Source organism: Pristiophorus japonicus, chromosome 9, assembly GCF_044704955.1.
Source record: "Pristiophorus japonicus isolate sPriJap1 chromosome 9, sPriJap1.hap1, whole genome shotgun sequence".
Lineage (NCBI taxonomy): Eukaryota > Metazoa > Chordata > Chondrichthyes > Pristiophoridae > Pristiophorus > Pristiophorus japonicus.
Genome location: NC_091985.1, coordinates 132,360,226 through 132,375,275, shown reverse-complemented (window position 1 = coordinate 132,375,275; position 15,050 = coordinate 132,360,226). Strand labels below are relative to the sequence as shown.

Sequence of the window (15,050 nt, the reverse complement as noted above, 5' to 3'; positions counted from 1 at the left end):
TAGCCAAGTTTGCTGATGATACAAAGATGGGTGGGCAAACAAATTGAGAGGACACATAAAATCTGCAAAGGGATATAGATAGGCTAAGTGAGTGGGCAAAATTTGGCAGATGGAGTATAATGTGGGAAATGTGAGGTTACTTTGGCAGAAATAATAGAAAATCAAATTATAATTTAAATGGAGAAAAATTGCAAAGTGCTGCAGAACAGAAAGTCCTGGGGGGTCCTTGTACATGAAACACAAAATGTTAGTATGCAGGTACAGCAAGTAATCAGGAGGGCAAATGGAATGTTGGTCTTTATTGCAAGGGGGATAGTGTATAAAAGCAGAGAAGTCCTGCCACAACTGTACAGGGTATTGGTGAGGCTACACCTGGAGTACTGTGTACAATTTTGGTTTCCGTATTTAAGGAAGGATATATTTGCATTGGAGGCTGTTCAGAGAAGGTTCACTAAGTTGATTCTGGAGATGAGGGGGTTGACTGAGGGTAGGTTGGGCCTATACACATTGGGGTTCAGAAGAATGAGAGGTGATCTTATTGAAACTTATAAGATAATGAGGCGGCTCGACAAGGTGGATGCAGAGAGGATATTTCCACTCATAGGGGAAACTAAAACGAGGGTATATAGTCTCTATGCTGGTCAGGTTGTAGGGGTATTAGTGGGAGAGCACTTGGGTGCCAATGACCACGGGGCCAAGTTTCCTCAGGAGTTGCTCCTATTTTTTTTGGAGCAACTATTTTGTTTTTGGAGTATCTTAAAAATCGCAATTCCCCCCATTTAGTTTGCTCCAGTTTAAGTGAGTTAGTTCAGTTCCTTTTTAGTTCAATTTTTTTTTCAAAAGGGAGTGTTACCAGCCATTTACGCCTGTTTTGGCCTGTTAAGCAAGTTTAGCCAGCGAAAAGTTGCGCCAAACTAACTTAGGCCAGTGAATGTGTCCACTTTTGTATGCTCAGAAAAACCTTGTGGAGACTTAAGAAATCAGCGCAGGCAGCCAGATATAGGAGGGGGTGTGTGGAAGGGAAATTGGAGGATTTTCCAAAGCATTAAAACACCTTCACAACACCCCCTCCTATATCTGGCTGCCGGCGCTGATTTCTTAAGTCTCCACAAGGTTTTTCTGAGTGTACAAAAGTGGACACATTCGCTGGTCTAAGTTAGCTTGGAGTAACTTTTCGCTGGCTAAACTTGCTTAACTGGCCAAAACAGGCATAAGTGGCTGGTAACACCCCCTTTTGAAAAAAAAAATTGAACTAAAAAGGAACTGAACTAATTCGCTTAAACGAGAGCAAACTAAATGGGGAGAATTGCGATTTAAAGCACTAAGCACTAAACAAAGCACAAAAATAAGCATTCAATAACAAATAAAAAAAATACAAGGAAGCACCAAGACTTACAAAGCACAAAAAGTAATAAGCAATTAATTAACAAATTAAAAAGTAGAAGGAACCCTACACCTAAAGCAACAAGACCAAAGTAATAAGCAATCAATCAATAACAAATAAAAAATAGAAGTCCTATCTTTATGTGAAGGGAAGTCAGCGGGCCGCTGATGAGGGAACCCATTCGGCCAGGGCTAGGGGCGGTAAGACACACACCGGGAGGGTAGGTCAACGCGGCATCGGTGAAGGGGGGAGGAGGGAAGAGGGGGTGGGGGGCGAGGTGGAAGTACCCTCTCAACCAAATGGTACAAATCCTCTGGAAGGTCTGGAGCCAGCCCCTTGGACTTCAGTTTCCTGAGGATCTTGTTCCCAGTAACAAAACGCACCTGGGCAACACCATGGGAATCCCTTAGGATCACACCAATCTGCGATGGGGTCAAGCCCTTCTTTGCCAGCTTGTAAATCTGTTCTTTTACATCAGGCACTGTTCCCTCGCAGGTCGCAGCGGGGAGCTCATTCGGCCAGGGCTAGGGGCGGCGTGTTTCGGGCCCCTCCCCTCTATTGTCCGCAACCCAAATGCGACTCTTGCTGCGCCCGAGATACGGTGGACATTCCCTCGCTCAGGCGCATCTGTTCCTGCTGTCGGGGCCGCTTACTGGGCTGCCTGCGTGACGCAGTTACTCCCGTCCTCGCTCACAGAGGGCCTGGCTTCACGTTTGGAGCACTGATCTTGGAGGGCTTTGGTGATGACTGCTTGCTGATGAATGGTCCACAAACCCTTTCAGAGTCCTGTGAGAGTTTGGTATGTCTAGACCGATGTCCGACATGGCATCAAACACCCGCATGAATCCCCAGTTCATCTGGTCAAGAGTTACAAACCCAGACCCCCCAGAAACTCTTCAGGAGTTTTACAATCAGGTCAGAGGCGTCGCTGCGGGTGGATTCAAGAACCATCACCATGGGCTCCTCCCAGGCCAAAGTTCCATCTTGATTTTCTTGAAAAGTGTTTCTAATCTGTAAATCCCCTAATCCAAGGCTGAAAGGAATCAAATCATCTTTTGACATGAAGGGAAAGAAACAATCAGATGACACCGCCTGCAGAGCACACTCTGGCCGCCGCTGAGGGAGCCCATTCGGCCAGGGCTAGGGGCGGCGTGCTTCGGGCCCCTCCCACAGAGCCTGCAGAGATTGTGGGGCGAGGAACTACTGCACATGCGCGCACACACAGAGATCCCCGCACTGTTTTCAGTGTCGGGACCTGGTTCCGCCCCCCACTGGATGTGGTGCGCTATGCCTAGGCCGAAGGATTCCTGAGGAGCGGGGAGAATTCCTCGGTAAGTTTTAGGTACGGTTTTTGTTCTAATGGAGGTGTGCCGTTCTAAGCGTGGAGGGAAACTTGGCCCCCATAATTCAGTCAGATTCAAGTTGGTTATGGATAAAGACAAGAATAGGCCTGAAATAAAAGTTCCGAATTGGGGAAAAGTTGATTTTGCTAAGTTAAGGTGTGATTTGGCCACAGTGGACTGGAAACAGCTACTTGTGGGTAAATCAGTGTCAGAACAGTGGGAGGCATTCAAGGAGCAGATCCGGAAGGCTCAGGCCAAACATGTGCCCTTAAAGAAAAAGGCTGGGAAAAATAATTCTTGAGCCCCCTGGATGGCTAGGGACGTACAGGGGAGGATTAAGAAAAAAAGGGACGCTTTTGTCATATACCAACGGCAAAATACTTTAGAATCTTTAGAGGGATATAGAAAGTTAAGTGGCAAAATTGAAAAGAATATTAGGAATGCTAAGAGAGAGCACGAGAAATTCTTGGCCAGTAAAATTAAGGAAAATCCTAAGATGTTCTATAAATATATTAAGAGCAAGAGGGTAACTAAAGAAAGGTTAGAGCCTATTAGAGACCATGAGGGTAATTTTTGTGTAGAGGCGGAAGATGTTGGTAGGGTTCTTAACGAATACTTTGCATCTGTTTTCACAAAGGAAAGGGGCAATGCAGATATTGCTATCGAGGAGGAGGGTGATATTCTGGATGAAATAAATATAGTGAGAGGAAGTATTAAGGGGTTTAACAGCTTTGAAAGTAGATAAGTCTCCAGGCTTGGATGAAATGCATCCCAGGCTGTTGAGTGAAGTAAAAGAGGAAATAGCAGAGGCCTTGACCATCATTTTCCAGTCCTCTTTGGATCTGGGCATGGTGCCAGAGGATTGGAGGACTGCTAATATAGTACCCTTGTTTAAGAAGGGAGAAAGGGATAGGCTGAGTAATTACAGGCCTGTCAGCCTAACCTCAGTGGTGGGAAAATTAATTGGAAAAATTCCTGAAAGACAGGATAAATCTGCTTTCGGAAAGGCAAGGATTAATTAGGGACAGTCAGCACGGATTTGTTAAGGGAAGATCGTGTTTGACTGACTTGATTGAATTTTTTGAGGAGGTAACCAAGAGAGTCAATGCATGTAGTTCGTACGATGTATATATGGACTTTAGCAAGGTTTTTGATAAGGTCCCACATGGTAGACTGGTCATGAAGGTTAAAGCCCATGGGATACAAGGCAAAGTGGCAAGTTGGATCCAAAATTGGCTTGGAGGTGGGAAGCAAATGGTAATGATTGATGGATGTTTTTGTGACTGGAAGGATGTTTCCAATGGGGTTCCGCAAGGCTCAGTACTGGATCTCTTGCTTTTTGTGGTATATATCAACAATTTATATTTGAATATAGGGAGTATGATTAAGAAGTTTGCAGACAACACTAAAATTGGCTGTGTGATTGATAATGAAGAGGAAAGTCATGGGCTGCAGGAGGATATCAATCTATTGGTTAGGTGGGCAGAGCGGCAAATGGAATTTAATTCAGAGAAGTGTGAGGTGATGCACTTTGGGAGGGTTAATAAGGAAAAGGTATACACTTTAAGTGGTCAGCCACTTAATAGTGTAGATGAACAAAGGGACATCTTGTCCACAGATCCCTGAAAATAGCAGGCCAGATGGTTAAGAAGGCCTACCGAATGCTTGCCTTTATTGGCCGAGGCATAGAATATAAGAGCAGGGAGATTATGCTTAAATTGTATAATACTTTGGTTAGGCCACAGCTGGAGTACTGCATGCAGTTCTGGTTGCCATATTATAGGAAGGACGTGATTGCACTAGAGAGGGTGCAGAGGAGATTTACTAGGATGCTGCCTGGACTGGAGAACCTTAGTTATGAGGACAGATTGGATAGGCTGGGTTTGTTCTCATTGGAACAGAGGAGGTTGAGAGGAGACCTCATTGAGGTGTACAAAATATTGAGGGGCCTGGATATAGTGGATAGTAAGGGTCTATTTCCATTGGTGGAGGGGTCTATTACGAGGGGGCATAGTTTTAAGGTGGTTGGTGGAAGGTTTAGAGAGGATTTGAGGATGGGGCTTCTTTACGCAGAGGGTTGTGGGGATCAGGAATTTGCTGCCTGGGATAGTGGTGGATGCAGAAACCCTCTCCACTTTTAAGAAATGGTTGGATGGGCATTTAAAGTGCAGTAACCTGGGATAGGACTGGATGACCTTTTGTTGGACGGCACAGATATAATGGTAAGTACTGCAGGGAATATAATTCGGCCAGGGTGATCGCCTGGACTAGTTTCGATCACCTGGGTGGTTTGGAGAGGAATTTTCCCAGATTTTTTCTCCCTAAATTGGCCTGGATTTTTATCTGGTTTTTGCCTCTCCCAGGAGATCACATGGCTCTGATTGGGATGGAATGTAGAATGTTTCAGTATAAGGGGTGTCGCAGTTGTGCGAGGTGGACTGGTTGGGCTGGATGCTCTTTGCCTTTCCGTCTTTGTTCATAGGTTTATATGTAACCTTTAGGGCTGCTGACCAAGGGCTGTGCGGCTCTTTGTCGGCCGGCGCAGACATGATGGGCCGAAATGGCCTCCTTCTGCGCTGTAAATTTCTATGTTTCTATAGTCTTAGAATAAGGAGCCGCCCATTTAAAACTGAGATGAGGACAAATTTCTTCCCTTGAGAGTAGTAAATCTATGGAATTCTCTGTCCCAGAGAGCTGCGGAGGCTGGGTCATTGAATATATTTACAGCAGAGATAGACAGATTTTTGAGCAATAAGGGGGTAAAGGGTTATGGGGAGCAGACAGGGAAGTGGAGCTGAGTCCAGGATCAGATCAGCCATGATCTTATTGAATGGCGGAACAGGCTCGAGGGGCCAAATTGCCTACTCCTGCTCCTATTTCTTATGTTCTTATGTTCTTATGTTCCATGGCGCCCCCCCGCGCAATTTAGATGGAAAAATCATACATCTGCCGCACGGTACCCCCGACAGCGTTTTGTGTCGGTGCACCTTCCTTTAACTGTCTGAGCCAAGGCAGCGCGGCGGCCATTCAAGGGGAGGGCGCATTGCCACGGCCGTCGTGGTTTTTTTTTTTCTGTCCGACTTCCCAATCAGCCGAATAATTATGGCCCTGGGTTCAGCCAGGCCGCCAACAGGCAGCCTGGCACCCCCTCTTGGGTGCCAGGCCACTGGCTTGGCCGAAGCCCTCCCTGGTGACCCAGTGCCGAGCCTAAATAATCGCTGCTTCTCTCGCCTTTAAATGAGGGCACAGACGTGGTGAAGCACACTCACACTGACGTCAGCACTGCTCAACCGCTGGCGGACAGCAGCGGAGACTCAGTCCCACCCCGACTTCCGCCCCTCTCGAGTACTTACCGCCGCATTTCTGCTTCCATTATGACCGACTTCCGGTCCACTCCAAAAAAATTGCCAAAGAGCTGAAAATGGATCAAGATTCCACCTCATCACTTAGAAAATGGTAGGTGCACCAGGTTTCCGGCGGGGGTGATTTTCTACCCCGATATCGAATGTGCAAAATGTGGCAATGCACAACCACAATTTATCAAATAAATACATAATTAGTTATAAATGGCGTTCTAGTCCTGTCTAATTAATCATTAGTATATAGCTTTCAAAATGGGAGGATGTTACATTAAAACTTCAATTTTCAAGTGTGCTTTTACAAGTCTTGAGAGATTACGGGCTGGAGTTGTGAACGAATGGCAGACTTTACAGGGTTTTTATACTTCAAGTTGCTGTCAGCAGTACATCCAAAGGACGCAACGTCTTGTACAGGGTATCTGGGATCTTTGTGAGCAGGGGAAGCAACTGTGTATCTCCTCAACAGATCAGATTGATGATCGTTAATGAGCAGTGCACAGTCTGAACCAGTTAGAATAGTGGATTCAATGTCAAATCAGGTACAGAAAGCAAAATAAAAGGTGAGAAATAAAGATTGGATTAAGAGGGAGATATAAAAGAGACAGAATGAAAATGTAAAAAAGAAATATTTAATTTTGTTTAAAATCTCTTAACAATAAGTAAAATCTGAAGGAATGAGACACCACAATTGTTAAAGTTCATTTTCAGAGCCAGAGAGGTTGTTTGGTAGTAATTCAGACTTACCATGCTGTTACCATGTTAGCTGACATCGTTACTGGTTCTCCTCAGGTACTGTCCCCCTCGCCCTCAAATCTGCCGTCATCACCCCTCTCAAAAAAAACAACCGCTGACTCCTCTGTCCTTGCAAACTACCGTCCCATCTCCAACCTCCCTTTCCTCTCCAAAGTCCTTGAACATGTTGCCACCTCCCAAATCCGTGCCCATCTTTCCAAAAACTCCATGTTTGAATCCCTCCAATCCGGTTTCCGTGCCTGCACAGTAAATGGCTCTCATCAAAATCACAAATGACATCCTTTGTGACTGTGACAAAGGCAAGCTATCCCTTCTCGTCCTTCTTGACTTGTCTGCACCCTTTGACATGCTTGACCACTCTATCCCTCTCCAACACCTTTCCACCGTCATCCAGCTGGGTGGAACGGAACTCGCCTGGTTCCATTCTTATCTATCTAATCGTAACCAGAGAATCACCTGCAGTGGCTTCGCTTCCCACTCTCACATCGTTACCTCTGGTGTCTCTGGCCCCCTCCTATTTCTCATCTACATGTTGCCCGTTGGCGACATCGTCTGAAAACATGGTGTCAGTTTCCACATGTACGTTGATGACACCCTGCTCTACCTCACTACCACTTCTCTCGACCTCTCCATGATCTCTAAATTGTCAGACTGCTTATCCGACATCCAGTTCTGGATGAGCAGCAATTTTCTCGCATTAAATATTGGAAAGACCGAAGCCATTGTTCTCGGTCTCCGCCACAAACTCCGTTCTCTAGCCACTGACTCCATCCCGCTCCCCAACTTCTGTCTTGAGGCTGAACCTCACTGTTCGCAACCTTGGTGTCATATTTGATCCTGAAATGAGCTTTCGACAACATATCCGCAGTATAACTAAGACTGTCTATTTCCACCTGCATAACATCACCCATCTTTGCCCTTGCCTCAGCTCATCCGTTGCTGAAATCCTCACCCATGCCTTTGTTCCTCTAGACTTGACTATTCCTGGCTGACCTCCCACATTCTACCCTACCCTACGTAAACTAGAGGTGATCCAAAACTCGGCTGCCCATGTCCTAACTCGCACCAAGTCCCACTCACCCATCACCTTTATGCTCACTGACCTACATTGGCTCCCAGTTAAGCAACACCTCGATTTCAAAATTCTCATCCTTGTTTTCAAATCCCTCCATGGTCTCGCCCCTCCCGAGCTCTGTAACCCAGTCCCACAACCCCCCCGAGATATCTGCGCTCCTCTAATTCTGCCCTTTTGAACATCCCCGATTTTAATCGCTCAACCATTGGTGGACATACCTTCTGTTGCCACGGCCCTAAGCTCTGGAATTCCCTGCCTAAACCTCTCCGCCTCTCTACCTCTCTTTCCTCCTTCAAGACGCTCCTTAAAACCTACCTCTTTGAGCAAGCTTTTGGTCACCTGCCCTAATTTCTCCTTATGTGGCTGTGTCAAATATTTTGTCTCATAATACTCCTGTGAAGTGCCTTGGGACGTTTCACTATATTAAAGTGCTATATAAATACAAGTTGTCGTTGTTGTTGTTGTTGTTAAAAGGATACTTATACGGGAATGACTTGACTTAACTTTTTGTGGAGAGTTTACTCCATTTCTAGGATGTCAGTGCAGGAACTTCATGCTGTACAATAGATTTGAATGGGGAGCCAGTAGCTGAGATGCCATTTTGGGCAGCTTGCAGAGGAGCGCCACATCTTGGACAGCAACTTCCAGATTTTACGTTTAACTGCGCATCTCTGCTCACTGGAAGTTGCTGTCTGATTTGTGCATAAATAACAGTGAGCGCTGTTAGCCTCACCGATATTTTCACAGGAAAATCCGCTCCTATATGTTTCAAGCTACACATAACACTGACATATCAGCCAAACACATCAATTTGTCACTGCAACTGTTAGAAGCCTTTTAACCAAGATGAGAAATAAAATATGCATAATATTAGATTTGTTTTCATGAACTTGATCCTCTTGATATGATACTTAAGTACCTACTGAATCATCACGCTTATGCAAAATAGAGAACCAAAGTGATTATTGAAGTGTTTTGCAAAATAAAGGGAATAAATAATAATGACAGTATTGAAGTATAAATGTGTACATACATGCAGCTGCAGCTGTTTAGGTTCATTTTCCTTAATGAGCTTTACAGTTATAATAAGCGACAAATGAGTCGTATTTATCCCAAGGGAGGACGAGTGGATTCCAGTAATTACATGCCTCAGATCTTCTGGAACGCTGGCTGCCAGATGGTCTCGCTGAACTTCCAGACCCCAGGTAGGAACTGTTGTCCAGTCATCCTGATTCACAATGCAGGAATTAAGAAGCTGCTCCCAAACAGATGGATGGAGCACAATCATTTGCCAGTGGCATTTCTGTTGGCAGACATATGCCACAACACAGAATTGTCTATCTAAAACCAAGAAGCTATGAAAACTGAAAGTGAAAGTGGAGGGCAGAGAAACCCAAGACAAAAAACAAAAAGGGCCACTGAATATAAAGGGGCTGCAGGAGGGGTCAAAACTAAAAATCATGGTTTAAAAACTAGGATTAAAACTCTCTACCTAAATGCACGCAGCATTCGAAATAAAGTAAATGAGTTGATGGCACGAATAATTACAAATGGGTATGATTTGGTGGCCATTACAGAAACATGGTTGCAGGGTGGCCAAGACTGAGAATTAAACATACAGGGGTATCTGACGATTCGGAAAGATAGACAAGAAGGGAAAGGAGGTGGGGTAGCTCTGTTAATAAAGGATGATATCAGGGCAGTTGTGAGAGACGATATTGGCTCTAATGAACAAAATGTTGAATCATTGTGGGTGGAGATGAGAGATAGTAAGGGGAAAAAGTCACTGGTGGGCGTAGTTTATAGGCCGCCAAATAATAGCTTCACGGTGGGGCGGGCAATAATCAAGGGAATAATGGAGGCATGTGAAAAAGGAACGGCAGTAATCATGGGGGATTTTAACCTACATATCGATTGGTCAAATCAAATCGCACGGGGTAGCCTGGAGGAGGAATTCATAGAATGCATATGGGATTGTTTCTTAGGACAGTATGTTACAGAACCTACAAGGGAGCAAGCTATCTCAGATCTGGTGTTGTGTAATGAGACAGGAAAAATAAACGATCTCCTAGTAAAAGATCCTCTCGGAATGAGTGATCACAGTATGGTTGAATTTGTAATACAGATTGAGGGTGAGGAAGTTGTGTCAGAAACTAGCGTACTATGCTTAAACAAAGGGGACTACAGTGGGATGAGGGCAGAGTTGGCTAAAGTAGTCTGTGTTTCCAGTCTAAATGATGGCACAATTGAGGAACAGTGGAGGACTTTTAAGGAGCTCTTTCATATTGCGCAACAAAAATATATTCCAGTGAAAAAGAAGGGCGGTAAGAGAAGGGATAACCAGCCGTGGATATCCAAGAAAATAAAGGAGAGTATCAAATTAAAGACCAATGCGTATAAGGTGGCCAAGGTTCGTGGGAAACTAGAAGATTGGGAAAATTTTAAACAACAGAAAAGAATGACTAAAAAAGCAATAAAGAAAGGAAAGCTCGATTATGAAGGTAAACTTGCGCAAAACATAAAAACGGATAGTAAAAGCTTTTACAGATATATAAAACGGAAAAGAGTGACTAAAGTAAATGTTGGTCCCTTAGAAGATGAGAAGGGGGATTTAATAATGGGAAATGTGGAAATGGCTGAGACTTTAAACAATTATTTTGCTTCGGTCTTCACAGTGGAAGACACAAAAACCATGCCAAAAATTGCTGGTCATGGGAATGTGGGAAGGGAGGACCTTGAGACAATCACTATCACTAGGGAGGTAGTGCTGGATAGGCTAATGGGACTCAAGGTAGACAAGTCCCCTGGTCCTGATGCAATGCATCCCAGGGTATTAAAAGAGATGGCTGAAGTTATAGCAGATGCATTCGTTAGAATCTACCAAAATTCTCTGGACTCTGGGGAGGTACCAGCAGATTGGAAAGCAGCTAATGTAACGCCTCTGTTTAAAAAAGGGGGCAGACAAAAGGCAGGTAACTATAGGCCAGTTAGTTTAACATCTGTAGTGGGGAAAATGCTTGAAACTATCATTAAGGAAGAAATAGCGGGACATCTAGATAGGAATAGTGCAATCAAGCAGACGCAGCATGGATTCATGAAGGGGAAATCATGTTCAACTAATTTACTGGAATTCTTTGAGGATATAACGAGCATGGTGGATAAAGGTGTACCGATGGATGTGGTGTATTTAGATTTCCAAAAGGCATTCGAAAAGGTGCCACACAAAAGGTTACTGCAGAAGATAGAGGTACATGGAGTCAGAGGAAATGTATTAGCATGGATAGAGAATTGGCTGGCGAACAGAAAGCAGAGAGTCAGGATAAATGGGTCCTTTTCGGGTTGGAAATCGGTGGTTAGTGGTGTGCCACAGGGATTGGTGCTGGGACCACAACTGTTTACATTATACATAGATGACCTGGAAGAGGGGACAGAGTGTAGTGTAACAAAATTTGCAGATGACACAAAGATTAGTGGGAAAGTGGGTTGTGTAGAGGACACAGAGAGGCTGCAAAGAGATTTGGATAGGTTAAGTGAATGGGCTAAGGTTTGGCAGATGGAATACAATGTCGGAAAATGTGAGGTCATCCACCTTGGGGAAAAAAACAGTAAAAGGGAATATTATTTGAATGGGGAGAAATTACAACATGCTGAGGTGCAGAAGGACCTGGGGGTCCTTGCGCATGAATCCCAAAAAGTTAGTTTGCAGGTGCAGCAGGTAATCAGGAAGGCGAATGGAATGTTGGCCTTCATTGCGAGAGGGATGGAGTACAAACGCAGGGAGGTCCTGCTGCAACTGCATAGGGTATTGGTGAGGCCGCACCTGGAGTACTGCGTGCAGTTTTGGTCACCTAACTTAAGGAAGGATATGCTGGCTTTGGAGGGGGTACAGAGACGATTCACTGGGCTGATTCCGGAGATGAGGGGGTTACCTTATGATGATAGATTGAGTAGACTGGGTCTTTACTCTTTGGAGTTCAGAAGGATGAAGGGTGATCTTATAGAAACATTTAAACTACTGAAAGGGATAGACAAGATAGAGGCAGAGAGGTTGTTTCCACTGGTATGGGAGACTAGAATTAGGGGGCACAGCCTCAAAATACGGGGGAGCCAATTTAAAACCGAGTTGAGAAGGAATTTCTTCTCCCAGAGGGTTGTGAATCTGTGGAATTCTCTGCCCAAGGAAGCAGTTGAGGCTAGCTCATTGAATGTATTCAAGTCACAGATAGATAGATTTTTAACCAATAAGGGAATTAAGGGTTACGGGGAGCGGGCGGGTAAGTGGAGCTGACTCCACGGCCAGATCAGCCATGATCTTGTTGAATGGCGGAGCAGGCTCGAGGGGCTAGATGGCCTACTCCTGTTCCTAATTCTTATGTTCTTATGTTCTTATGAATGGTGAAGCGTTGTACAGATCAGGAATTGCAAAATCTATTTCAAATGGTCACTGTTTTATCCTAAACAACATTTTAAGTAAAGGTTGTACATAGATAAACTTCATTTATAGCTCTCATCTTGGCATGCAATGGAATACAATTGCAAGAATAAAATGGTATCAGTTACATTATTGTAATGCAACTTTATCTTGGTACACACATGATTTTTGATGATTCCTACCTCAGAATCTTTTGACCAAGGCACACAAATCTCAACGTGTTCAACATTTTAAAGGATAAACAAACTCAATTTAAACTATCGTAAATTTCACTTTGGTAACAAACATCTGATTTTTTTTGAACCGTTTGCTGACATGTAATGGATGAATCCAAATTTTCAACATTGCAACTGATGCATGGACTAATTCCACACTTGCAGTGAACACATTGCGAGAAATCATGGGCACACAGCCCGTGATTTTCCACCCATAAAGTATTGATGGACAGGAAAGGCTGTGTGCCTCTGATGCACTCCCTGTGAGCTTGAAAGCACAGATTATTTATTCCTTCTTTCAATAAATCGGCTGTTTTCCTGAACAAAGTCAGGACTACACATAGGGGGATATTTTCACTGTGCCCTACATTGCAAACACCTTGGCCTAGATTTTTTTAGTTTGGTGAAGATCAGTCCAGAATGAATAGAAATGAGTGCATGGCTGACTGGAAGTCGACGCCACATTTTTTCGCTAAAATTGCCGCTAATTTTCCTTGAACATCTAAATTTTGATTTCTTCCCCAATCTATCAGATCTAATTCTGCAATGTTTTATATTATGTAACAGATTTGGCCATGCAATTAAATCAGGGAAAGTTTGAGTACAATGGATCATGTGGGTAAGTACTGTGTCTCTGCTGTTAGCTGTCTGTCTGCAAATAATCTGTAATTTTCAAAAACTGTGATACAACATTTCAGGTTAACTGAAATAGATCTAAATATAGCATTAAAGATATTCTCCACAGAGCTTCTGCCAGTACTTAAATAATTTATTGATGGAGGTGGGTTCTCTTTAGACCACCGATATTAAGCTCAGTGTATTATTATTTATATTTGGCCATTTAGGAGGGAGAAAATGTAATCGTATTTATTTTCAATATGTACTGCAATTGCTGTTTGAATTAATTGTGTTTTCTAAAAATTCTTTCTTTAATTTGAGCTTTTCTGCACAGGTAAGTTTTTGAAGTACTTAACTAAACAGGACTGAGTTACTGTATTCAGCATGTTACTGAGGTTAGAAATGAATGATGAGATGAAAACTTTGTGATTCAAATGTCAACCCCTGAGATAAAAGGGGCGATGTTATACTCATCCATCCACTGCTCCCATGGTGCTGAGATTCTCGACAGCTGCACTGTACCCAGTTATTGTGTCCTGGACCATGAGCATGAGCCAGGGATCATGTTAGTGGTGGGGTGGGAGGGATAGTGCGGAGGCTATCTACCTGTTAGTGTTCCTCTTTGGTTGCTCCAGGCCTCTTCCCTATCTGCCGATTTGAGAAGGCCCCAGGACAAGTCCTACAGCCAGCTTCTTGGAGCCCTCTTGTATCTGGGCTCTCCATTGGATACCTTGTGACAAAATAGAGATGGGCTGGCTGGAATGCCTCCACTCACCTCCACCCCCAAGCAATGCTGAGCTTTCACCCATTACAAATGCAGACTCAAGTCCTCCAATTGAGAAAAGCCTATGAAATTCCAGGGCAACTTAGAGGGGGCAAGGACCTGATGTAACCAGTCTTCACCCCTTTTTCCTCCATAACAGCATTCCCTGGGTATGATAAAGAGGAACATTGGTCCTAAAGTATTGTAGGGTCTGTCTAATACAGATTTAACAAAGATGCCTTAGGGTGATGTACTGTTCAATTCCTTTGACGTAGCTATTTGTTCTGTTCATCTGAGAGTGATTACTTAGAGGAAGAAGCTGCTCAAGGAGTATAACATTTCTGGCAACATTTTTTATATCCATGTTTTTCATTTTTTATGTGACTGCATCAGCATTAGAATTTTTCTGAGTAGTACCAATTTTATTTTGGTCAACCATGCAATAAATGCACTGCATGGCACTGCACATCCACAAAACTCACCCTGACACTGATGGCCTGTAATTTGCAGCCCCTATGGGCGTATGCGCTGCCATGCTGCACCTCACAGTCAACAAGCTCCCCGCTGGAGTGGAACTAAACTACAGAATCAGTGGGAAGCTGTTTAACCTTCGCCACCTCCAGGCCAGGTCCAAGATCACCCCAAGACGACGCCTGCATCTGTGCACATTCTGAGGTTGAACTCCAGGATATAGTCAACGTATTTACTGAGGCATATGAAAGATGGGCCTTACGCTAAACATCCGTAATACAAAGGTCCTCCACCAGCCTGTCCTCGCCGCACAGCACTGCCCCCCAGTCATCAAGATCCACGGCGTGGCCCGTGACAACGTGGACCATTTCCAATACCTCGGTAGCCTCTTATCAACAAAAGCAGACATTGATGAGGAGATTCAACACCGCCTCCAGTGTGCCAGTGAAGCCCTCGGCCGCCTGAGGAAAAGAGTGTTCGAAGACCAAGCCCTCAAATCTACCACCAAGCTCATGATCTACAGGGCTGTAGTAATACCCACCCTCCTGTATGGCTTAGAGGCATGGACCATGTACAGTAGACACCTCAAGTCACTGGAGATATATCACCAACGATGTCTCCGCAGGATCCTACAAAT

The 15,050-nt window shown here is 44.3% G+C and overlaps 1 protein-coding gene across 1 annotated transcript in view; it reads left to right on the top strand.

Moving 5' to 3' along the window:
* The window catches only part of plcb4a (phospholipase C, beta 4a), a 600,847-nt gene that overhangs the window by 430,167 nt on the left and 155,630 nt on the right, over nt 1-15,050 (top strand). The window contains exons 23-24 of the mRNA XM_070889861.1: nt 8,995-9,119; nt 13,129-13,180. Of these exons, the coding sequence (XP_070745962.1) occupies nt 8,995-9,119; nt 13,129-13,180 (177 nt within the window). The remainder of the gene's footprint in view (nt 1-8,994; nt 9,120-13,128; nt 13,181-15,050) is intronic.